The sequence below is a fragment of the Leptopilina heterotoma genome, unplaced genomic scaffold, assembly GCF_015476425.1.
Source record: "Leptopilina heterotoma isolate Lh14 unplaced genomic scaffold, ASM1547642v1 Lhet_14, whole genome shotgun sequence".
NCBI lineage: Eukaryota > Metazoa > Arthropoda > Insecta > Hymenoptera > Figitidae > Leptopilina > Leptopilina heterotoma.
The window spans coordinates 2,189,536-2,213,557 of NW_025110859.1; the positions used below are offsets into that span (position 1 = coordinate 2,189,536).

The window sequence follows — 24,022 nt, forward strand, 5'->3', positions numbered from 1 at the left end:
TGTGTTGGAAAAACATTTTACAAAAATTATCTCTTTCTCTGTCAATAGGAACACGAAAAATATAATTACAAGAAGAATATTTACAGATTGTAGGAGTAGAAAACTTACGATAAATTGAAGAATATTTCTGTACAAAAAAATCTATCACTGTTTTTAAAAGGAGAAAAATATCACGTTGATTCGGAAGTTAGTTCGATTTCCTCTTTGTTCGTGTCTTTTTGGTCATTGGTTGTTTTCGATTTTCTTTTGGAAGAATAACTTAAACTTGATTTATCAAATTCAAGCAGCATTATTCCTAAATCACCGCTGTAACGATTTTTTGCAACTTGTAAGTACTTTTTCCCTCGAAGACTAGTGAGTCGTTTATCTTGAATAATTAATACATTGTCCGCCTCTTGACTAGCTTTTGCACTACCAAATATTGACGAGACCGATAATTCCTCATCATTTCGCTCCTTCCTCGGATGAATCACTAAAGTTACGTGACAATTATGCTTTGTTGCGAAAGTCCGAAATGTACTTATTATCTTGTCCTGTCGCCAGAAACTGAAATTTAATTATAATAAATTTAAAAACATTTCTTTCACAATTATAATTTACAACTAGCAAATAATACACGCGGAACGCGGTATTATTCCATTTTTTATTATTTTGTAAAATAAAAAATTTTATATTTTCAAGAATAAACATCAATTTTTGAATGATTACAGATTTTAAATTTAAAGAATTCACTTATTAATAAACATAATATTAAATATTCTTGTTTATTATTACTTAAAAATTTGTCGCAAGAATTTCATTATTCTCATGAATAATAAAATTCTTTAAAGCAATTCAATTATTTTCAAGAATTTTAATATAAATTTATTTATTTTCAACAGTTTTCATGAATTTCTTTTAAAAAAATCATTATCTTCAAAATGTTTAATAAAATTCCTTCAAAAAATTCTATTTTCAAAAATTCAGATAAAATCCTTCGAAACAATTCAATTTCTTTTATGAATTGTAAAATCCTCCAGAAGAATTTAATTATTTTCATAAATAAGAAAAATCTTCGCAAGAACTAAAATACTTTCATAAATAATAAAATTCTACAAAGAAATTCAATTATTTTCATAAATAATAACATTCTACAAAGGAATTCAATTATTTTCGTAAATAATAAAATTTTTCGGTGGAATTCAATTATTTTCAATACAATTTTAATAAAATTTCTCGAAAGAATACAATTATTTTTAAAAATATTATTTAAATTCAATTATTTTCAAGAGTTTTAATAAAAATTTAATTGTTTTCAATACAATTTTAATTATTTCTTTAACAGGTTCAATTATTTTTAAAAGTTGTAATAAAATTTGTTTAAACAATTCAATTGTTCTCAAAAGTTTTTAATTGAATTCTTTCTAAATTTAAATTATTTTTAAAATTTTCAATTAAAATTACTCTAAAAAATTACATTTTTTTACGACATTTAATGAAATTCTTCAAAAAAATCTTATTATTTACAAATACTCTAATAAAATTGTTTATAAAAATTAAATTTTCTATGAATAAATTTAGTATAATTTAATAGGAAACTTGTTAATTACAATTAAAAATATACACGATTATTTTAAAAACTTAAAAGAAATTCTTCTTGAAAATATTCAATTATTTTCAAAATTTTTAGTAAACATTATTTAAAAAAAACTTCACTATTTTAAAGAATTTTAATCAAAATCTTTCCAAGAATTAAATGATTTTCAATACCTACAATTTTTATTATATTTTCTCAAAAGAATTCAATTATTTGAAAAAATGTTGAGAAAATTCTTGACATGAATTCAATTATTATATTCAAATTTTTTTATTAATACTTTACAAGAATTCAATGATTTTCAGTACATCGAAAATTTAATTATTTCTGAAAATAATTAAATTTTTGAGTAGACTTTTATTAAAACTTTATTTAAATAATTGAATCCCTGACAAAAAAATTTATTATTTCTGAAACAATTGAATTTTTGCAAAATTTATTATTTCTGCAAATAATTTAATTTTTGCAAAATTTTAAAAAATAAGTGAATTTTTAAAAAGAATTTTATTAAAATCGTATTTAAAATAATTGAATACCTGTAAAAAAATTTACTAGGTATTTATTGATATTATTGAATTCTTTCGAAGAATTTAAAAATAATTTAATTTTCTTGAATTGGATTTTATTAAAAGGTTTTTAAATAATTGAACTCCTGTTATTATTAAAATATTCAATTATTTTTAAAAATAATTGAATTTTCTCGGAGAATTTAATTAAAATTGTATTGAAAATAAGTGAAACCCTGTTAAGAATTTTATTATTTATATAAAAATAATTCAATTTTTTACGAAGATTTTTATTATTTATAAATTGACTAAAGATTTTTATTACAATTATTGAAAATAGTTGAATTCGTCGCATAAAATTCAATTATTTTCAAATTTTTTTATAAACATAGATATAGAAGATAGACTAGAAAATATTTTTGTAAGATAGTAAAATAATTTACCGATCCATATGCTTTGATTCGTCAGAAATGCCCATCATAAATTGTACATTATCAATGATAACGTGAGCGATATCATGAACGTAAGTAGCGTGCTCAATTGCCTGTAAATAAAAATAACCAAAATTAACTATCACGACTTTTTGACAATTCACAAAATTACTTACCTCCATGACAACTTTGATATTCTGTTGACCGTGAAACGTCATGAAATAAATGGGAAGTTTTTCAAAATTGTCCGCGAATGTATTAAAATTTTGCAAATTCTCATCGAGCGGCACGCCAACCATTTGCTGAAGCATTGTCCTCGCTAATCTCGCATTTCTTATTTCAAAACTTCCCCAAAGTGTATTAACTCCTTGTAGAGCCAAATCCAAAGAGTATTCACTGATGAATGTCGTTTTTCCGCATCCTGAAAGAGGAAAAACTTGTCTTTATTAAAAATCAATGCAGCAAAAAATAAAAAATAATGAAAAAATGTAGTAAAAAGTGCATTAAAAATCTAATAGAAAAAAGGAGTGAAAAATGTAAAAGATAGTAAAATTTAGTCCAAAAACAAGCAGTGAAAGAACCAAAAAGAAAATAATAACCTGTCGGTCCGGTCAATATGGTAAATTCCCCTTTCCTGTGACCCTGTAAAATTCTATTCAAAGTTGGATATCGTTTCCACTTCACACCTTGAACTTTATCAATATTTTGCAAATCACTCAAAACATCTTGTCTTATTGTACTAAAAGTCGTGATACTTTTATGCCAAATTGGTTGGGCGTTCTGAATAATCTCCTTCAAATTTAATTTCTTCTTTAAAGCCTCTTTAGGACTCGTCTGTTGATTAATTGGTCTCACAATGAAGCATCGTTTCTCATTGAGTTTCTTGGCAAAATTCCTCGACACATCCCAACTCGTTGCATTATTACCAAACCATAAAACTAATTTATTATATTTTTCTAAACTCGGAAGAATTTCTTGCGGTAAATTTTGTAAATCGTATGGCAAGCATATGATAATTGGTGCCGATTTTTCAGCAACAAGTGCAAGAAAATCATTTATTGTCGGTACAATAACGGCACTATCCTCTGATTTTGTACTTCGTTGAGTGTGAATTATCACTCCACTTGTACCCGTCGGTGGTTCAGTTTTACAATGATCATTCTTCATAGACAACGATTTGTAGCCAACAATTCGTGTATTAAATGCAACTAAGGGAAAATACCACACTTGTAATTTTCCATTGTAGCTACAATTTAAATGAGACATTGTCTCTTGAGGTATATTCTAAAAATAAATCACTAAATAAATTAATTAATTAAAATAACAAAATAAAGAAAGAAAAAAAAATTTGTGAACCAAAAAGAAATAATTACTGGAAAGGAAAATGTTTTTCGAATTTTCTCGTACTCATCGACAGGAATATCAGCAACATTTTCGGAACTATTTTTTACATTATTCCACTGACAAGAACAATCATCTTCTTTATGAATAGATTTTCGAACTTCTAACAATGCCTTAATAGCTCGACTCGTCTTTTTCTGAATTATAAACTTTTCTAGGATACTCCAAGATCCTGTATGCTGGCAATTTTCACAAATAAACAAACCTGTTGACATATAATTAAATGTAAGAAAAAAATACAAAATTTCTATTATCAATTAATAATATAATTATAAAATCATTATTTAATTATTAATTTAAAGCAGGGTGTCTACTGAAAATATGACTTAAAATTCCAGGACATTTTCAGGACATTCCAGGACAGATTTCTTATTTTTCCAGGACATTTATATGTGTAACAGAGTTGCCACAAGTCAGGGAAGTCAAGGAATTCAGGGAAAAGTCAGGGAAATTAGAATTGGTCAGGGAAAAGTCAGGGATTTTTACTAAAAGTACTGGAAAAAATTTAATTTTTAGAATTTGTAGGAAAATTCTGAATTTTGGTGTCTTTTTTGTTTGCCTTAAATTATGCCAAGAATTATTTTAAAAAATTTTCCTCATTTCAATTATTTTTTATATCCACTATTTTAAAAAAATTTTCCAAAAGAATTCTATTATTTTAATAAAAATTTAACAGGAATTCAATTACTTACCAATTTCTTTTATAAACTTCTTCACATCAATTCAATTATTTTAAATTTTTTAATGAAGTTTCTCGAAAGAATTCAAATATATAAAGAAAATTAAATTGTTTTCAATACATTTCTTCTTAAGAATTCAATTATTTTCACAAATAATACATTTTTTATAGGAATTCAATTATTTAAAAGAATTTGATTAAATTTCTTCGCTAGAAATCAATTATTTTCTTTCTTGAGAATTCAATTATTTTTAAAAATTTTGATAAAATGCTTTATAAATTTGAAAAATTATAATAAAATCGGTCATAGAATACAATTATTTTCGTAAAATACAATTATTGTCAAAAATGTTTGTAAAACTCTTCAAAACAATTCAATTATTTTCGTAAAAAATAAAATTTTTCCCAAGAATTCAATTTTTTTTAAAAATAAATATTTTCACAGGAATTCAATAATTTAAAAAAAAATTTTTTTTTAATTCTTTGTCAGATTCTCTTCTTGGTCAGATTTAAAATATTTTCAATTTTTTATTGAAATTTCTAGATGGAATTTAATTATTTTTTAAGAGTTTTTAAAAATTCTGAAAAATTCAATTATTTAAAAAAGTTTGAATAAAATTCTTCACAAGAAAATAATTATTTTCATAAATAATAATATTTTTCTCTGGAATTCAATTATTTTGACAAATAAAATTATTCACAGGAATTCAATTATTTTCATAAATAACAAATCTTATAGCAGAATTTAAATTATTTTTTATAAAATTTAAAATAAAATGATGGAAAATTGCATTTATTCTTACAATTTTTTTTTTAAATTCGCCGAAAGAATTGAATTGTTATTAAAAATTTTGATAAAATTCTTCATAAAAATTCAATTTTAAAAAACATGAAATTACTAAATAAATTATTTATTTTTAATGTATTTAAATAATTGAATTCTCGGGAAATTTTCTAATAAAAATTGATTAAAAAATGAATTTCACTTAAAATTTTAAATTATAATTGAATATTAAAAACATTATAGCGTGGATTTTTAGAAATATTTGAATTTTGAAAAGGGTTAAAATTAAAATCTTTGAAAATTCGAATTTTTAGTTACAATATTCTTATGAAATAAAATAATGATTTTATTACTTTGTCATCTTAAATTTATTATAAAACATGAGGAAATCTTCATGTTTTAATGTTTTATTATAATAATATTCTCATAAGTTACTGAATTTGAGAATCTTAATTCCTATACAAAAATAATAATGATTAAATATTTATTTAAAAAAGATATTATTAATGTTCTTCAGGGTTAGGGAAAAGTGAAAATTTTGTCTGGAAATCAGGAAAAAGTCAGGGAAAACAAAAATTAAATTTTATGGCAACCCTGTGTAATATTATTTCATATTACGATTAACATAATTTAAATTAACCTACTTGAACAAAAATATTTTTAATCAATTGACAAATTAAAATTAGTTTTTGATGGATCAAAAAATTATTTTTTTAAATTTAAGTAAAATTTTTAAATTATTGAATATTGAAAAGCAAAATATGGAAAATTCAAGGACAAAAGTTCAAATTCCAGGACATTTCCAGGAATTCCAGGACTTCAAGGACCAGTAGACTCCCTGTAAAGTTAAATTAAAGTTAATAAAATACCTGTTGTTTTATTGATGTACAATTTCGATTTATTGTCACATAGAGGACAATCAGAAAGCAAACACGTATGTCCTTCGTAAAACGAAATATTACAAGACTTGAGAGTTTTTTTCATATCCATTACTGCAATTGCTGGTAAATCGTCAAGAGTATCATGCAAAAATTTTCTTTGCAAGTAAATGTATTTGAATTTTGGTTTATTGTAAATATGATGACTGCTAATTTTTATTTGTTGTCGCCGAAATAAAATAAAAAGCATTGCACACTTTTTAAATGTAAACAATGAAAATATTTAAAACAAGAATGCCTCCGAACATAACCTCACTATTGTAGATTTATATTTGTCCCGCAAATAAACACATTTTTCTCCTTTCTTTCCGGTTCATATCAATGAAAAATAGTCACTACATTTATTTTCCAACAAATTATAAACACAACAATTAAATTATCATTCAATAAATTGGTTGCTTATGTTGCTTTTTTAATCATTAACCGTACACATGTGCGGCATAGCGCATACCGCGCATACTGTTGTTAAAATTTCCCGCTCCTTAATAGATTTAAGGGAAATACAAATATTCAGATAGCCAATAGAAATTGAGTCATGTATTTCAGCGTGTTTTCATTGGCGGCGATGGACGAGGCAACCGGAAATCAAAATGCTAATTGGTTGTCAGTCATTTTTTTTCCGTTTCCGTGGTAACGGTACAAATGTCAAAATAAACTAAACTACAGTGTTATGTGCGTATGTGACATTTGTTTAATATTGTTTACTTTTTGTATTTTTTAGTCGTAAATGTAAATAAACAATAAAGTTGAAGTTAATAGAGAGAAAAAAATGAGAACCCATCCAACGTGGGTTGATAAAGTTCAAGATAAGACAGAACAATGGTAAGAATAACTTTTGTTTTTATTTTTGTCTAATAAACAATACAATTTTTATTATATCACGATTATTGTAGATATAATATAAACCTAATATAAATTACTTAAAATAATGTAGTTAATTAGTGCTTTTATTTTTATAGAATTACATTATTCTGTTTATGTAAAAATAAAGTAAATATACTGTACCTACTGTACTGATAACAGTTTGTTTATAATTGAAAAAACAATTTTTGTTTCCAGTATATACGATTTATGTTTTAATCCTGATGGATCTCAATTAGTTGTAGCTGCGGGACAGCAAGTATTGGTTTATGAAACTAGCAAAGGAGCTTTAATTCAACCTCTTAAAGGTAAGAATTCTATATACAGGGTTGCCACAGGTCAGGGAAATCAGGGAAAAGTCAGGGAAAAGTCAGGGATTTTTTTTTAAGTAACAGGAAAAAATTGAACTTTGGAGAAGTTACAAATGATTGCAGAAATTCAATTATTTTCAAAAGTAATAAAATTTTTCGCAGAAATTCAATTTGTTCAAAAATTTAAAAAAATTCTCATAAAAATTCAATTATCTTTAAGAATAATAAAATTTTTCTCCAAATTTCAATTATTTTCAAAAATTTTAATAAAATTCTTTGCAAAATTTCAATTATTTTCAAAAAATTTTTCTCAATTCTATGATTTTTCAATATCTACAGTTTTAATAAAATTTTTCAAAAGAATTCAATTATTTAAAAAAAAAAATTTTGATAAAATTCTAAGCAAACTTTGCAATAATTCAATTATTTTTATAAATAATAACATTTTTTTTTACAAAAATTCAATTAATTTCATGAATAATAAAATTCATCATAGAATTTCAATTATTTTTAATACAATTTTAATTGAATTCCTCAAAAAATTTAATTATTCTTGAAAATTTTATTAAAATTTCTCGAAAAAATTCAAATTTGTTGATAAAATTCTTTATGATAATTTAGTTTCGAAAAATATTCATTTATTCAATAAATTATTTATTTTTGTATTTAAATAATTGAATTTATGTAGAATTTTCCAATAAAAATTGATTTGAAAATTAATATTAGTTAAAATTTTGGATTATAATTGAATATTAAAAGCATTATAGCATGAATTTTTAAAAATACATAATTGAATTCTTTCGAAGAATTTTAACAAAATTTTTGAAAATAGTGACATTTTTCGAAGAATTTACTTAAAATTGTATTAAAAATAATTGAAATCCTGTGAAGAATTTTATTAATTTATGAAATTAATTGAAATCTTGCAGTGAATTTTTTCAACTTTTTTTAAAAATAATTTAAATACTGTAAAGAATCTTATTATTTATGAAAATAATTATTGAATTCATGCATAGAATTTTATTAAATTTTTTTAAATAATTGAATTCTTTTGAGAACTTTTATTAAGAAAAGTAGATTGTGAAAATATTTGAATTTCAATGAAGAATTTAATTATATTCGTGAAATGTAATTAAATTCTTACAAAAAAATTAAGAGAATAATTCCATTTTTCTAGGAATTTACTTTAAATTGTATTATAAATAATTGAAATCCTCAGAAAATTTTTGAAGATAATTTTATTTTTCGAGAAATTTATTTAGAATTATATTAAAAAAAAATTGAAACCATGTGAAAAATTTTATTATTTATGAAAATAATTGAATTCTTGCAACGAATTTTATTATAATTTTTGTAAATAATTTAATTTTTTTTTGAAATATTTTATGGAAATTAAAATTTTTATAAAACATGAAGATATCAATCACTCTGAGTCGAAGACTCGGAGTAATTGATATCTTCATGTTTTATAATAATATTCTTATAAGTTGTTTAATTTTAAAAATGTTTGAATTTGAATGTTTTGAAGAATTTTAATTCCTATGGAAAAATATTCTTTATGGTCAGGGAAAAAGTGAAAATTTTGTCTGGAAATCAGGGAAATGTCAGGAAAAAATAAAATTAAATATTTGTGGCAACCCTGATTATATAATTTATCCAAATTTCTATTTTTTGGAATTCGATTTTTATTCCAGGTCATAAAGATACAGTGTATTGTGTTTGTTACGCGAAGGATGGAAAAAAATTCGCTTCCGGCAGTGCAGATAAATCAGTTATTATATGGACTTCGAAACTTGAGGGAATTCTCAAATATTCGTAAGAATAAATATATTTATAAAAATAATGTCATTCTTGCGAAGAATTTTATAAAAAATTTGTAAATAATTCATTTCTTTCGACTAATTTTATGCAAATTCTAATTTAAATAATTGAATTCGTGAGAAATTTTTATTATTCATGAAAAGAATTAAATTATGTTTGGAAATTTTATATGAAAATAGTCGATATTAAAAATCATTGAATTGCGAAAAGTTTTTAAAAATAATTAAATTTTACAAAGAATTCTATTAAAATTATTGACAATAATAATTGAATGTCTGAGAAATTTTATTACATTTTTTTGAAAATAATTGAAGTCTTAAAAAACATTTTATTTTTATGAAAATAATTGAATTCTTGCGAACCATTTTATTAGAATTTTTTAAAATAATGGAATTTCCAAGAAGAAAAGTATTACTTTTAAAAATAATTGAATTCTTGTGATGAATTTTATTAAAATATTTAAAAATCCTAATTAAATTCTTTTAAAGAATTTCTTTGAACTTTTTTAAAATAATGGAGTTTCTTTCATAATTTTAATTGAAAATTTTGAAAGCAATTGAATTTTATTAAAATTGTATTGAATATAATTGAATTCCTGAGAAGAATTTTATTATTTCTAAAAATAATTTAATTCCTGCGAAGAATTTTACTATTTAAAAAAATAATTTAATTCTTGCAAGGAATTTATTAAAATTTTTGAAAATAATTGAATTCCATGTAAATATTTGAAAATAATTAAACTTTTTTTCAGGAATTCTATTAAAATTGTTTTGAAAAGAATTGAATTTCTGCAAAGAATTTTACTATTTATAAAAATAATTGAAATGATCGAAGAATTTATTAAAATTTTAAGAAAAATTGAATTGTTTTGAAGAATTTTATAGAAATATTTGAAAATAATTAAATTCTTCCGAGAAATTCAATTAAAATTGTTTTGAAAATAATTGAATTCTTTTGAAAAATTTTATAACGAATTAAGAAAAAGAATTAAATTCTTTCGTGAAATTTTATTGAAAATAATTATTGAATTTTTGCAAAGTAAAAAATTATTGTTTTTGAAAATAATTGAATGTTTACATATTATTATTTTATTAGGATTCTTTTAAATAATTGAATTCTTATGGGAAATTTTATTAAAAAATAGTAGATATTAAAAATAAATGAATTTCTGCAAATATTTTTATTATTTGTGAAAATAATTGAATTCTTACGAAAAATTTTCTTGAAATTTATCAAAAGAATTGAATCGTTTCAAAGAAATTTTAAAAATTTAGAATAATTTTTTATTTTAATTATTAGCTGATTTAAAGCAGTGTAAATTTAAAAAAAAAGAAAAAACGTAGCTTTTAGTGTTAAAAATCTAAAAAAAGTATCTAAATAGTAGCAAATCGTAAAAAAGTAGTAAATAGTTGGTTCTAGTAGATGAATGTGAAGCCTGATAATATAATAAAGAGAAAATAAATTATAAAATCTTTTTTTTCTAGACACAATGAAGCTGTACAATCAATGCAATTTAATCCAGTGTCTCATCAATTATTAACTTGTGCACTTTCCGATATTGCCTTATGGTCAGTGGAACAAAAGGCAGTTCAAAAATATAAATCCGGAGGAAGAGTGAATTGTTGCTCCTGGACGAAAGATGGTCAATATATGGCTCTTGGATTGGCCACTGGTTTCGTTTCCATCAGAAACAAGGTACGAGAAACATTTCTTTTTGTGATAAAACAACAATTAAATATTAACGTCTATATTAATAATTAGATAAATATTAATGATATTTATAATGTATAAATGTTTATTATAAAGAAAATAAATTGAATAAAAAAGAAGAAAATTACGAATTCTAGGTTGGCGAAGAAAAAGCGAAAATCGATCGTTCTGGAGGAACAGCAATCTGGAGTGTCTCCTGGTGTCCCTTAAGGTTTTTTCTAAATTTAACTAGATAATTTAAAAAAATCTTATTCAAAAAAACACAAAAATTAATATTGTTTATAAAATTTCCTTGAATAATGGTTACCAAACAATAATAGAAATAATGCCTGGATATAAATATTGGAAATTAATATTTATACTCTAAATTCTTTTAATTTCTAATGTCAGGCTATTTTAATATAAAAGGTTTTTGAAATTTAACTAATTCCAAAAATTTATACTATACATTTAATATTCAATTTATTATAATCCGAAATTTTAATTGAAATTTATTTTTAAATCAATTCTTATTCGAAAGTTCTATACAAGAATTTAATTATTTAAATACAAAAATAAATAATAAATAATAAACTTTTGAAAATAATTATATTTTTAGAGAAATTCATTTAAAATTGTATTAAAAATAATAGAAATCCTGAGAAGAATTTTATTATTTATGAAAATAAAAATTTAATTCTTATAAACAAATATTTATCAACATTTTAGAAAATAATCAATATCTTTCTAAGAATTTTGATTAAAATATTTTAAATAATTGATTTCTTTAGAAAAATATTCTTGAAAATTGGATTTCAAATAATTGAATTCCTGGGAAAATTTTATTATTTATAATATTAATCGAATTTTATTAATTTTTTTTAAGTAATTGAATTCTTTGGAGTATTAAAATAGCAGATTTTAATTTGTGCAAATTAAAAAAAAATAATAAATAAATGAATAAGTAGCTTTTAGTGTCACAAATTTTTAAAAAAGTATCCAAATGACGCCTCGGATAGTAGCTAATCGTGAAAAAAGTGTTAAATAGTAGGTTTTAATAGAAGAGTGTGAAGTCTGTAATGTTCTAAATCTTTAATTAAATTGACTTTCTTTTAGTTTTCTTTGTGTTCATTTTTTCACTTGACTATTATTTATTATTTATATATTATATTAATTGTTAATTTTTAAAAACTCCAGGGATGATTTAATGGACGTCTTGTGCATAGCCGAATGGGGTGGAACACTATCGTTTTATGCGATTAATGGAAAAGCAGTGAGACGAGAGAGAACACTGAATTTTACACCCTTGAAGATCTGCCATTTTCCCGAGGGTCAATATCTTCTTGTTTCGGGCAGCAATAAACGTTGCATGTTAATGACACACGACGGTATACAATTGGCAACAGTTGGCAATGAATTTTCATCCTGGGTTTGGAGTTGTGCCGTTCATCCCGAATCATCACACATTGTAAGCCGAATATTTACAATAAATAACTATAATTTGTATTTATTGGTAATTATGGTTTTAATAATTTTTCTTTTCAAATATATTTTCAATTTCAAAAATTAATGTATTGAAAATCATTGAATTCTTGCAAAGAATTTTGTCAAACTATTTGAGAATAATTGAATTTCTTCGAAGAATTTTACTGTTTATGAAAATAATTGAATTCTTGCGAAGAATTTTATTAAAATTATTCAAAATTCTAATTAAATTCTTTTGAAGAATTTCTTTACATTTTTTTTTAAATAATATTGTTTCTTTAATAATAATTTTAATTGAAAAATTTGAAAGTAATTCAATTTATGAACAATTTCTTTCAATGTTGTAAAATAATCGTGTTTCTTAGTAATTGAAATTAAACATTTAATTACTGAATTATATTAAAAATTATTGATAGAAAATTAAACTCTTTTCAACTCTTCGAAACAATTGTTTCGAAGGGTTTATTCCAATTTTAGAAAATAATTGAATTTAAAAAAAAAAATTTTTAAATTGAATTCCTTCATGAAATTTTATTAAAATTGTATTGAAGAATAATTACATTTTTGCAAGGAATTGAAAAAAAAATAATTGAATTGTTTCAATGAATTTATTAAAATTTTAGATAATAATTGAATTCTTTCGTGAAATTGTATCAAAATTTTGTTGAAAATAATTGAATTTTAGCAAAACTTTTACTATTTATAAAAATAATTGAATTCTTCTGTAGACTGTTATAATTTATGAACGTAGATTTTTGAAAAATTTTAATTATTCTAATTCTTCTGAAATTATTTAAATTTTTTAATATATAGTTTTAATTGATTATTAAAAATAATGAATTTATAGAAGAATTTTATTTAAAAAAACTAAAAGAACTTGAATAATTTTGAAGCAATTACAAATGATTGCAGAAATTCAATTATCTTCAAAAGAAGTAAAATTCTTCGCAGAAATTCAATTATTTCCAACAATTTTAATCAATCTCATGGTAAAATTTCAATTAGTTTCAAAAACTTTCCTCAATTCAATGATTTTTAATAAATTTACTACATTAATAAAATTTTCCAAAAGAATTCAATTAGTTGAAAAAAAAGTGTTAATAAAATTCTACGCAAACATTTCATTATTTTCTAAATTAATAAAACTCATCTCAGACTTTCAATTATTTTTAATACATTTTTAATGAAATTCCTCGAAAAATGAAATTACTCTTAAAATTTTTATTAAAATTCATCAAAGAAATTCAATTATTTAAAAAAATATTTTAATAAAGTTCATCTCAAGAATTCAATTATTTTCAAAAGTAATATATAATTGTTCGCAGAAATTTAATTGTGTTCAACAATTTACAAAAATTCTCGTCAAAATTTCAATAATCTTTATAAATTTTTCTCGGAAATTCAAATATTTTCAAAAATTTTAATAAAATTCTTGGCAAAATTTCAATTATTTTCAAAAACTCTTATAAAAAAAGGAGTTTTAAAAACTCTTTTCTCTTTGGAGATATTCAATTATTTTCAATAAAATTTTAATCAAATTTCCGAAAAACAAAATTATTCTTAAAAATGTTATTAAAATTTGTCCAGAGAATTCAATTATTTAAAAATTTGTTTTATAACATTCTTTATAAAAATTCAATTTTAAGAAATATTAAATTATTTAAAAAAATATTTATTTTTGTATTTAAATAAATGAATTCTCGTAGAATTTTTTAATAAAAACTAATTAATAAAAATAAATTTCAGTTAAAATTTTAGATTATTATTGAATATTGAAGGCAATATAGCGTAAATTTTTAGAAATAATTAAATTTTGAAAAGGTTTCAAATTAAAATCTTTGAAAATTTGAACTTTTCGTACTTTTTGATTAACAATTCTGTAGAATTCATTTTATAAAAAAGTTTAATTGAATTTTTCTTTAATTCTTCATGGTTATTTGTTCTAATATATATTTAATTGAAGAATGTCACAATTATCGAAATTGCGTAAAAATTAATATTGAAAATAATTTAATATTTACAAAGAATTATATCATTTTTGAAAATAATTGAATTCTTGCTGAGAATTTTGAGAATTAATTTTGAAAATAATTGAATTCATGTGAAGAATTTTGTCAATTTTAAAAATAATTGAATTATTTCGAAGAATTTTATTCATATTTTTGAGAATAATTGAATTCCTGCGAATGATTTTATTATCTATAAAAATAATTAAATTTTTGACAAGATTTTTAAGGAAATTTAGAATTAATTTTTCTCAAAAAGTTTAATGGAATTTTTTTTTTTTTTAATAATTTGAAGTTTTTAATTTCTAATTTATTTAATTGAAGAATGTCAAAATAATCGAAATTTTAGGTAAAATTGAATTGTAAACAAATGGATTTAAAAATTCTCAAAGAAGAACTTTTTCAAAAATTATTACAAAAAATTGATTTAAAGAAGAATTTTAGTTTAAAATTCTGGAAATTAAGAATTGAATTGAAATGAAAATAATTCTGAAAATAATTTTGTTATTGAATTTAAAATTTTTGAAAATCTTAATTTTTGTAAAAAAAATAATAATGATTGAATCTTCATTTAAAAACGAAGTTATTGATGTTTTTGAGTAATTTTACAATTAAAGAAATTCGTAAATAAATGTAATAGAACAGGAAAAAGGTCGTTTTGTCTGGAAATCAGGGAGTTTGGTAAAATTAGAAATAAAATTAAAATTAAAAACAAAATTTGGTAAAATATAAATGTAGTTTTAAAAATCTGGAAAAATTCCGTTTTTTAACCTGGAAAACCTGGAAAAGTCAGGGAATTTGAAATGAGGAAAAGCGTAGCAACCCTGAATGTAATTTAATTTAATAAATGTTATTAATGTAAAATTACATAAATTAATTATTTATGTAATTCCTAGGTAATAGGATGCCAGGATGGAACAATCACCTATTTGGAATTATCCTGGAACACGGTTCACGGTCTCTATGGCGAAAGATATGCGTATAGAGAGAATATGACCGACGTTATTATTCAACATCTCGTGACAAATCAAAAAGTCAGAATAAAGTGCAAAGATCTCGTAAGTCTTTTAAAAAACTCGGAGAAAATAATTTTGAAAATAATTTCCAAAGAAATTAATGAAAACAAAATAATTGTTTAGGTCTGCAGAATTGCCGTCTACAAGGACAAACTCGCCGTACAACTTCCGGAGCGTGTGATAATTTACGAACCATCGGGTAACAATGAAGGAATGCATTACCGCATCACGGACAAATTGGCTCAGGCACTAAATTGTAATATGCTGGTGGTAACGACAAATCGTTTAATTCTCTGTCTGGATAAACGATTGCAGAGTCTCACATTCACGGGGACAATTGATCGTGAATGGATTTTGGATGGACCGATAACTTATTTGAAAATAATCGGCGGCCCCGTGGGACAGGAGTGTTTAGTGGCCGGTCTAAAAACGGGACAGGTTGTCAAAGTCTATCTCGACAATCCCTTTCCAATGCATCTTGCAAAAGTCGAATCAGCCGTTCGATGTTTGGACATTAGTTTGCTGAAGGAGAAATTGGCCGTTGTTAGGGACACGGATGTTTTGTCAGTATTCGACATTAGAACCGATCAAAAATTACAGGAATTCCACGACGTACGAAGTGTTGCGTTCAATAGTGCTTTCGAGGAAATTATGTGTTTCTCGGGTGTTAATTACTTGGCGATCAAGGTCGCAAATTTTAACGAGTATCGACAGAAATTCTCCGGATTTGTCGTCGGACACAATGGATCGAGACTTTATTGTCTCAACGGTCCTTCGATCGTGACAGTTGAGGTTTGTAAATATCTTTCGTTTTTAATTCAAAAATTGTTCCCAATTTAAAAAAAATAAATTTTCAGATGCCTTTGTCGTCCGCGATGTATCAGTATTTGGAGATTGATATGTTTAAGGAAGCTTATGCAATCGCTTGCTTGGGAGTGGCGGAGAATGATTGGTTTGCCTTGGGAGTTGCCGCTTTGGATAATTTGGAATTCAATATTGCATATTCGGCTTTTGCGAGAATCAAAAAATTGCGCTACATTGAAATTGTCTCCGAAGTTGAGGAGAAATTGAAATCTGGCGAATGGGGACGTGAGGCTTGCATGGCAACAGCAGCGGCTGCAATGGGCCGACTTCGTGAAGCTGCGAGACTCTATCAAAAAGCCGGATTACAACAATACGCTGTCGATATGTATTCCGATCTTCGCATGTTTGACATTGCCCAGGAATTCATTTCGTCTGGCAATATTCAAGTGAGTCGAGAAAAGAAAAATTCACTTTTTCTTTGCTATTCTTTATTTTTATATACTCCTCCTGGAGCAGGGTTGCCACGCAACCTGGAAACCTGAAAAACCTGGAAATATCAGGGAATTTTGATCGAAATTCTGGAAAATTATTGTCCAAAGTTATTGTGTTTATTCTTAAAATGTAATTTTACTTCAATATTTCAAAATTAATTTAATTTTAAAAGAGTTGCGTTTACAATTTTCATAAATAGATGAACTTCAAAATATTTTAATTTGAAATTTTGTATAATTTCAATTTTAAATGAATTTAATTAGAAATTTTAAAAAACTAAAATTTTTTAAAAATCTTAAAAACTAAACTTCTTCTAAAATTAGTTAAATTTTTTAATATATATTTAATTGATTATTAAAAATAATGGATTTATAGAAGAATTTTAGTTAAAAACACTAAAAAAATTGAATTTTAAAGAAGTTTAACAAATGGTTGCAGAAATTCAATTATTTTCTAAAATTTTAATAAAATTCTTGGTAAAATTTTAATTTTTTTCAAAAATTTTCCTCAATTCAATCATTTTTAATATCTAGAGGAGAACGGGGCGAGGCAGCCAATTGCTTCTTATTTCTGCATAATTTTTTCAAATCGTGCGCTATTGATAATTTAGACTGCTTATGGTAGTTTACTTTAGTTGCTAACAGATGGGCATTATTGCTGCAGCAGTTTAGCAATGACAGTATCATTTATGAAAACAGACTTTTTTTGGACTTTTGGTCCTTTGGGAAAAGGGTTGTAGAAATTTTTAAGTGCAACCTACGTCAAAATGTTCTATAGCGATTTTTTAGCCAATAAGACAAGCTTTCTAACGCGATATTAAAATTAAAAAAACCTATTTAAATAACTACCTCGCAAACCAAAATGTGCCGTCTTGGCTGCCTCGCCCCGTTCTTCTCTACTACTTTATTAAAAAAACCCCAAAAGAATTCAATTAGTTAAAGAAAAAGGTTAATAAAATTCTACTCAAACATTTCATTATTTTCATAAATAATAAAACTCATCACAGACTTTCAATTATTTTTAATACAGTTTTAATGAAATTCTTCGTAACAATTCAATTTTTTTCAAAATAATTTAAATAAAATTCTTCATAAAAATTTAATTAATTTCAAAAATGTGTCATATCATAATTCAATTATTTTCAATGTCTACTACTTCAATAAAATTTCATAAAATAAGAGTTCAATTGTTTGAAAAGAAATTTTAATAAAATTCGTCTCCAGAATTCAATTATATTCAAAAATAATATAATTCTTCGCAGAAATTCAATTATGTTAAAAAATTTACAAAAATTCTCGTCAAAATTTCAATTATCTTTATAAATAATAAAATTTTTTCCGAAATTCAATTATTTTCAAAAATTTTAATAAAATTCTTAGCAGAATTTCAATTATTTTTAATACAATTTTCAGGGCGATCACAAGTTTCAGTTTATCAATTTTCCTGACAATTTACTGACATTAAAATTATTTTTCGTGACAAAATTTTTTGTACAGGTAAATATGAAAATTTACGAAAAATGAGTAAAATTTATGAAAAATAATTTCTAAAAATTACAATTAGAATCCTTCCTGAATATGAAAATTCAATTTTTTATAATAAATGTATCTGTCCAGGTTTTTTTCTTAAGTTTATTGAGGTATAATATTTTCAAAAAATAAAAAAAATCAAATTTTTGAAGAATTTAAATTTAAAATATGACCATGATTCCTCCAAAATTTTAACAAGTCCAAAAAAAGTAGGTACATTTTTATTTGCTTTATTCGAAGATAATTTAATTTGAAAAGTTTTTAAAAATATTTTAATGTAATTTTTCGAAAACAATTGAATTTCTTAAAAGAGTTTTTGTATTATTAAAAAAAAGTAATTAATTTTTTGATGAATTTTAATTAAATATTTTGAACATGATATTTTTTAACCAAAATGTTAAAAATAATCTAAAATGTTATCATTTTTTGTACGTATTTGAATTTTCCGAAATATGTCATTAAAAGTACTGAAAATACTAAATTTAAAAAAATTAAAAGCTAATTTTCAAAAATTTTCATTTTCAAATTTATGTTAAAAGATTTTTCATTAAACTTTTTAATAATTTAATTATTTTGAAAATTTGCAATTAAAATTCTTTAAAATTTGATTTTCAAAAATTCTTACAAAATACTTGAAAAAAATTAATTATTTTCAATTAAATTTTACAAAATTTCAGTTATTCAAAACCATTTTAAATGTTTATTTTGTAAATTTATATAGAAAAATAATTCAAAAATAATTTTTGAAAAGATTTGTTTGTAGTTATTTTTCGCAATATAAAAATCGAAATTTCGTAAAATTAAATTGTAAATAAAAGGATTTGAAAATTCTCAAAGAACTTTTTCAAAAATTATTTAAAAAAAAATTTATTTAAAGATGAGTTTGAGTTGAAAATCCTAGTAATGAATAATCGAAATGATGAAAAGAATTTTTGAAGAAGTTACAGTAACAAATTAGCAAGTTTTAATTATTATATAAAACATGAAGAAAGTGATGACTCCGAGTCGAAGACGCGGAGTGATCGGTATCTTAATGTTTTATAATAATATTTTTATATGCTATTGAATTTAAATTTTTTTAAATTTCAAAGTTTTGTCTGGGAATCAGGGAGTTATTTAATTTGGTGAAATATAAATGTAGTTTTAAAAACCTGGAAAAATTCCTTTTTTTAACCTGGAAAACCTGGAAAAGTCAGAGAATTTGTAATGAGGAAAAGCGTGGCAACCCTGTTGGAGAAAAATAAAAAAGAAATTGGAGTGTATAAATTTTGAAAAATAATTAAATTCAAGGATCGAACGGTGCTCCTTCGGAGGAGAGCAGAATGGGCGAAGAGTTTGGGCGAGCCACGAGCGGCAGCGGAAATGTTCCTTTCGGCGGGCGATATTCAGCGAGCAATAAAAATAATTGCCGAACACGGTTGGATTGATATGCTGATTAAAGTTGGTAGGCAGTTGGATAAAGCGGAGCGAGAGAGTTTAACGGTGATTGGAAAGAAATTGAGACAATTGGGAGCGACGCACGGTGCGGCGGAAATATTTACACGATTGGGCGATCATCCTGACGTGGCGGAAGTTCTAATTGAGGCGCAAGCCTGGCCCGAGGCTTTTGAGTTGGCCGAGAGGAATCCAAAATTAAAATCACGAATCTATGGTCCATACGCGAGATGGCTGGCGGAAACTGGACGATTCTCCGAGGCCCAAGAAGGTCAAGTTTTCTTCGATATTAAAAAAAATTTTTAGAAAATTATTATTTATCTATTTAGCAAATTTAGTTTTATTTTCTAATTGCAAAATTGTAATTGTGATAATTTTTGTAATTTAACATTAATTTTTTTATGCAGCTTTTCAAATGGCTGGCCAACCAGAGGAATCAATAGGAGTTTTGACGACTCTGGCAAAAAATGCCGTGACAGAAAGACGATTTCGCGATGCGTCTTATTTTTACTGGCTCCTCTCGCAATTGAGTCTTGATCTATCGAAAAACGTCGAAGAAATTAGAGTTCTATTCAGATCTTATTCCGAGAGAGCCGACATTTATTACGTCTATCATGAAGTTCATAAATATTTGGTAATTCAATCACATTTTTCCTAATTTTGATTCTTTGGAATTTATTATTTGATTTCCATTAATTTACTATTTATTATTTTTTTCAGGAAGAACCATTTACGTCCCTAATGCCAGAAGCGCTATTCAACATTTCCCGTTTTCTACTAATAAAAACGCAGGACAAACAATTCGAGGGCGTGTCACAGTTGACAATAACTTATGCGCTAATGAAACAAGCACGTCTTTTGGGTGCCAATAAATTGGGAATACAATTACTCGAACGCTTGAGGGGAATGAAGATACCAAAAAATTTATTGGCACAAATTGAAACGTGGGCAATTGCCGCGAAGGCATATCCATATCGTGATCCTGAGGAATTACTTCCATTGTGTTATCGATGTTCAACGTTTAATACACTTTTACCTACGAATAATACACCGGAAAATAGTTGCGTTCAATGTGGTCTAAAATTTCAACACTCGTTTGTGATGTTTGGTAATATTTTTTCTTCAATTTTGAAATTGAAAAATACATTTCACCGCAGAATTGATATATAATTTAATTTTTTATTTCTACATACTCTTATATTCTTACTGAATATGAAAAAGCGATTCAGAGAAATTTTGCCAAATTGACATTATTTCTTTCTTTTACAGAGATTTTACCTCTCGTGGAATTTGAACTCGAAGAAGGAATTACTGACGAAGAGGCGGAGAAATTAATAGAAGAGCCAATTCAAAATTCCGAGGAATTGAATTTAGTGGAAGATCAATTGACAATAACGACTAAAACCGATCTTTTCACTGATCGTTTAGTTCGTTATGAAGTATGTATTTGCATTTTGTGTATTTCTCTAGCTCTTGCAGGGTGGTCACAAGTTTCAGATTATCAATTTCCCTGACAATTTACTGACATTAAAATATTTTCCCTGACAACATTTTTTTTACAGGTAAATATGAAAATTTACGAAAAATGAGTAGAATTTATGAAATTTAATGATTTCTAAAAATTACAATTAAAATCCTTCCTGAATTCAATTATTTTCTACAATTTTCAACTAAACTTCATCTCTAATTCAATTTAATTAAATAATTTTCCGAAATATTTTGAATATGATTTTTTTCTCAAAAATGTTAAAAATAATTCTAAAATGTTATAATTTTTTGTTATGTTACCTATTTGAATTTTTGGAAACATTTATTTTATTTATTTAACAAATATACGGGACAAGCTCTTTCGTAAACATGTAATTAAAAGTACTGAAAATAATAAATTTTCAAAAATTAGAAGCTAATTTTCACTAATTTTCATTTTCATAAATTTACACTTGAAGATTTTTCATTAAATTTTTTTAAGAATTAAATTATTTTGAAAATGATTTTCAAAAATTCTAACAAAATACTTGAAAAAATTAATTATTTTCAATTAAATTTTACGATATTTCAATTATTCAAAATTTTTTTAAATGTATATTTCGAAAATTTAAATAGAAAAATCAGGGCTCGAACTAGATCCGTAAATCCCGTAAAAGTCCGTAAATTTGCTTGAAGTCCGTACAAGTTAGATTTAAAAAAAAAAAAGTTCCGTAATTTTATTGAGAAAAGACGAAAAGTTCGCATGCAATTTAGAGAATTTTAGAGAAATTACAAATGATTGCAGAAATTCAATTATTTTCAAAAAAAAAATAAAATTCTTCTTATAAAATTCAACTATGTTCAAAATTTGAACAAAATTCTCGTAAAAATCCCAATTCTCTTTATAAATAATTAAATTCTTCTCCGAAATTCAATTATTTCCAAAAAATTGTAATAAAACTCTTGGCAAAATTTAAATTATTTTCAAAAATTTTTCTCAATTCAATGATTTTCAATATCTACTAGTTTAATAAAGTTTTACAAAACAATTCAATTACTTAAAAAAATTTTTAATAAAATTCTCCGCAAACCTTTAATTATTTTCATAAAATAATAAAAATTTCATAGGAATTCAATTATTTACAAATTTTTTATAAATTTCTTCGCAATCATTCAATTATTTTCATAAATAATAAAATTTTTACACGAATTTAATTATTTTCGTAAATAATAAAATTCTTTTTAGGAATTCAATTATTTTCGCAAATAATAAAACTCAATGCAGAATTTCAATTACTTTTAATACAATTTTAATCAAATTCGTCGAAAAATGTAATTATTCTTAAAAATTTTGTTAAAATTCGTTAAAAGAATTCAATTATTTAAAAATTTATTGATATAATTCTTTATGAGAATTCAATTTTAAGAAATAAGGAATAAACAATAAATTGTTTTTTTTATGTAAATAATTGAATTCTAGTAGAATTTTCTAATAAAAATTGATTTAAAAATGGATTTCAGTTATAATTTTCGATTATAATTGAATATTAAAAGTATTAGAGCGTGAATTTTTAGAAATGATTGAATTTTGAAAAGGTTTCTAATTAAAATCTTTGAGAATCTGAATTTTTCCTATTTTTAACTGTGGAATTAAATTTTTTTTGAGAAAGTTTAATTGCCGACTTTTTTTTAAAATTATTTCAAGTTTTTATTTTCTAATATATATTTAATTGAAGAATTTAGGAATAATTGAAATTTTGTAAAATTGAATTATATTATACAAATGAATTTAAAAATTCTCAAAGAACTTTTTTAAAAATTATTTAAAATAATGCTTATAGAAAAGAATTTTAGTCCGTAAAGTCCGTATTTTTAAATACTTTCTCTGGTTCGAGCCCTGAAAAATGATTCAAAAATAATTTTTGAAAAATTTGTTTATTATTATTTTTCGCACTATAAAAATCAAAATGATTTACATTTAATACTAAAAAATATGATATTTTGTTGGAATATTTGGAAGAAAAGTTGAGAAAGTCGCAATTTTTGAAAATAAGTCGAAAAAAATCTCAATTTTCTAAATTTCCCTGACAAAAATTTTTTTTTCCTGATATTTCCCTGACTTTACTGACATGTGGCCACCCTGGTCTTTTCTTTTTTAAAGCAAAATTTCCTTTTTTTATTTGCAAAATAATTGCAGAATAAACTGGGAGGTTCGACCGTTCTCGTAAATCGTGGAATTCTGAAAAGTTTGGAACCCTCAAGTGTCTTAATCGTCAAATGGCCGCAGCCATTCAAAACCCGATATTTTAAAAATCTACTCACTGATCTTCAAGTCACCTCTTGTAAAACATGTCTAAAGGTATTTAAAAATAACCCGAGGTTATTCACTAAATCTAATTTTCAATTTAATTTAATTTAATTTAATCAAATTTCTATAAATTACATTTTCAGCTATTTCATTCGGACGATTACGAATTGGCCTTACTTAGATATGGACACTGTCCATTTTGCCGAGCACCTAATACTTCAACGAATAACGTCTAATCTATTAGGCTTTTCAATTGTAAATATTTATACATATATTTTCATTCTGTAGAAACACTATTTCGCACTCGTATTTTTTTTACAAAATAAATTGTTATGAAAATTCATAAAAATTGTTAATAAATAAAATCTAAAATAATAAGAAAACTGAAATTAAGTAAAAGAAAGAAAAGTAAAAATTTCAATAAGGAAATATTTTCAGTTTTCGAGAAAATAATAAAAAAATTTTAATAACTTACTTCTTTAGA

The 24,022-nt window shown here is 23.8% G+C and overlaps 2 protein-coding genes across 2 annotated transcripts; one reads left to right on the forward strand and one right to left on the reverse strand.

Annotated features, from left to right (window-relative positions):
• Positions 1-19: 19 nt before the first annotated feature.
• LOC122497812 (twinkle protein, mitochondrial) lies at positions 20-6,785 on the reverse strand. Its single transcript, XM_043605120.1, has 6 exons — positions 6,247-6,785; positions 3,887-4,119; positions 3,113-3,797; positions 2,690-2,934; positions 2,526-2,626; positions 20-546 (listed from the first exon to the last, which is right to left on the reverse strand). The coding sequence occupies exons 1-6, from the start codon at positions 6,503-6,505 to the stop codon at positions 171-173; spliced, it is 1,899 nt and encodes a 632-aa protein (XP_043461055.1). The 5' UTR covers positions 6,506-6,785; the 3' UTR covers positions 20-170.
• Positions 6,786-6,910: 125 nt separating this feature from the next.
• LOC122497811 (intraflagellar transport protein 122 homolog) lies at positions 6,911-23,970 on the forward strand. Its single transcript, XM_043605119.1, has 15 exons — positions 6,911-7,137; positions 7,375-7,484; positions 9,182-9,302; positions 10,793-11,003; positions 11,156-11,229; positions 12,195-12,465; positions 15,385-15,546; positions 15,628-16,296; positions 16,362-16,754; positions 19,620-20,034; positions 20,171-20,397; positions 20,484-20,871; positions 21,033-21,202; positions 23,428-23,589; positions 23,682-23,970. The coding sequence occupies exons 1-15, from the start codon at positions 7,085-7,087 to the stop codon at positions 23,772-23,774; spliced, it is 3,519 nt and encodes a 1,172-aa protein (XP_043461054.1). The 5' UTR covers positions 6,911-7,084; the 3' UTR covers positions 23,775-23,970.
• The last annotated feature ends 52 nt before the right edge of the window (positions 23,971-24,022 follow it).

Coding starts and splice junctions, on each gene's coding strand:
- LOC122497812 (XM_043605120.1), bottom strand. CDS start 6,505: ATGCTTTTTATTTTATTTCGGCGACAACAAATAAAAATTAGCAGTCAT. Junction 4,120..6,246: donor GTACATCAATAAAACAACAG/GTATTTTATTAA, acceptor ATATGTCAACAG/GTTTGTTTATTTGTGAAAAT. Junction 2,935..3,112: donor CATATTGACCGGACCGACAG/GTTATTATTTTC, acceptor TTCCTCTTTCAG/GATGCGGAAAAACGACATTC.
- LOC122497811 (XM_043605119.1), top strand. CDS start 7,085: ATGAGAACCCATCCAACGTGGGTTGATAAAGTTCAAGATAAGACAGAA. Junction 15,547..15,627: donor GAATAAAGTGCAAAGATCTC/GTAAGTCTTTTA, acceptor ATAATTGTTTAG/GTCTGCAGAATTGCCGTCTA. Junction 20,398..20,483: donor ATGAAGTTCATAAATATTTG/GTAATTCAATCA, acceptor TATTTTTTTCAG/GAAGAACCATTTACGTCCCT.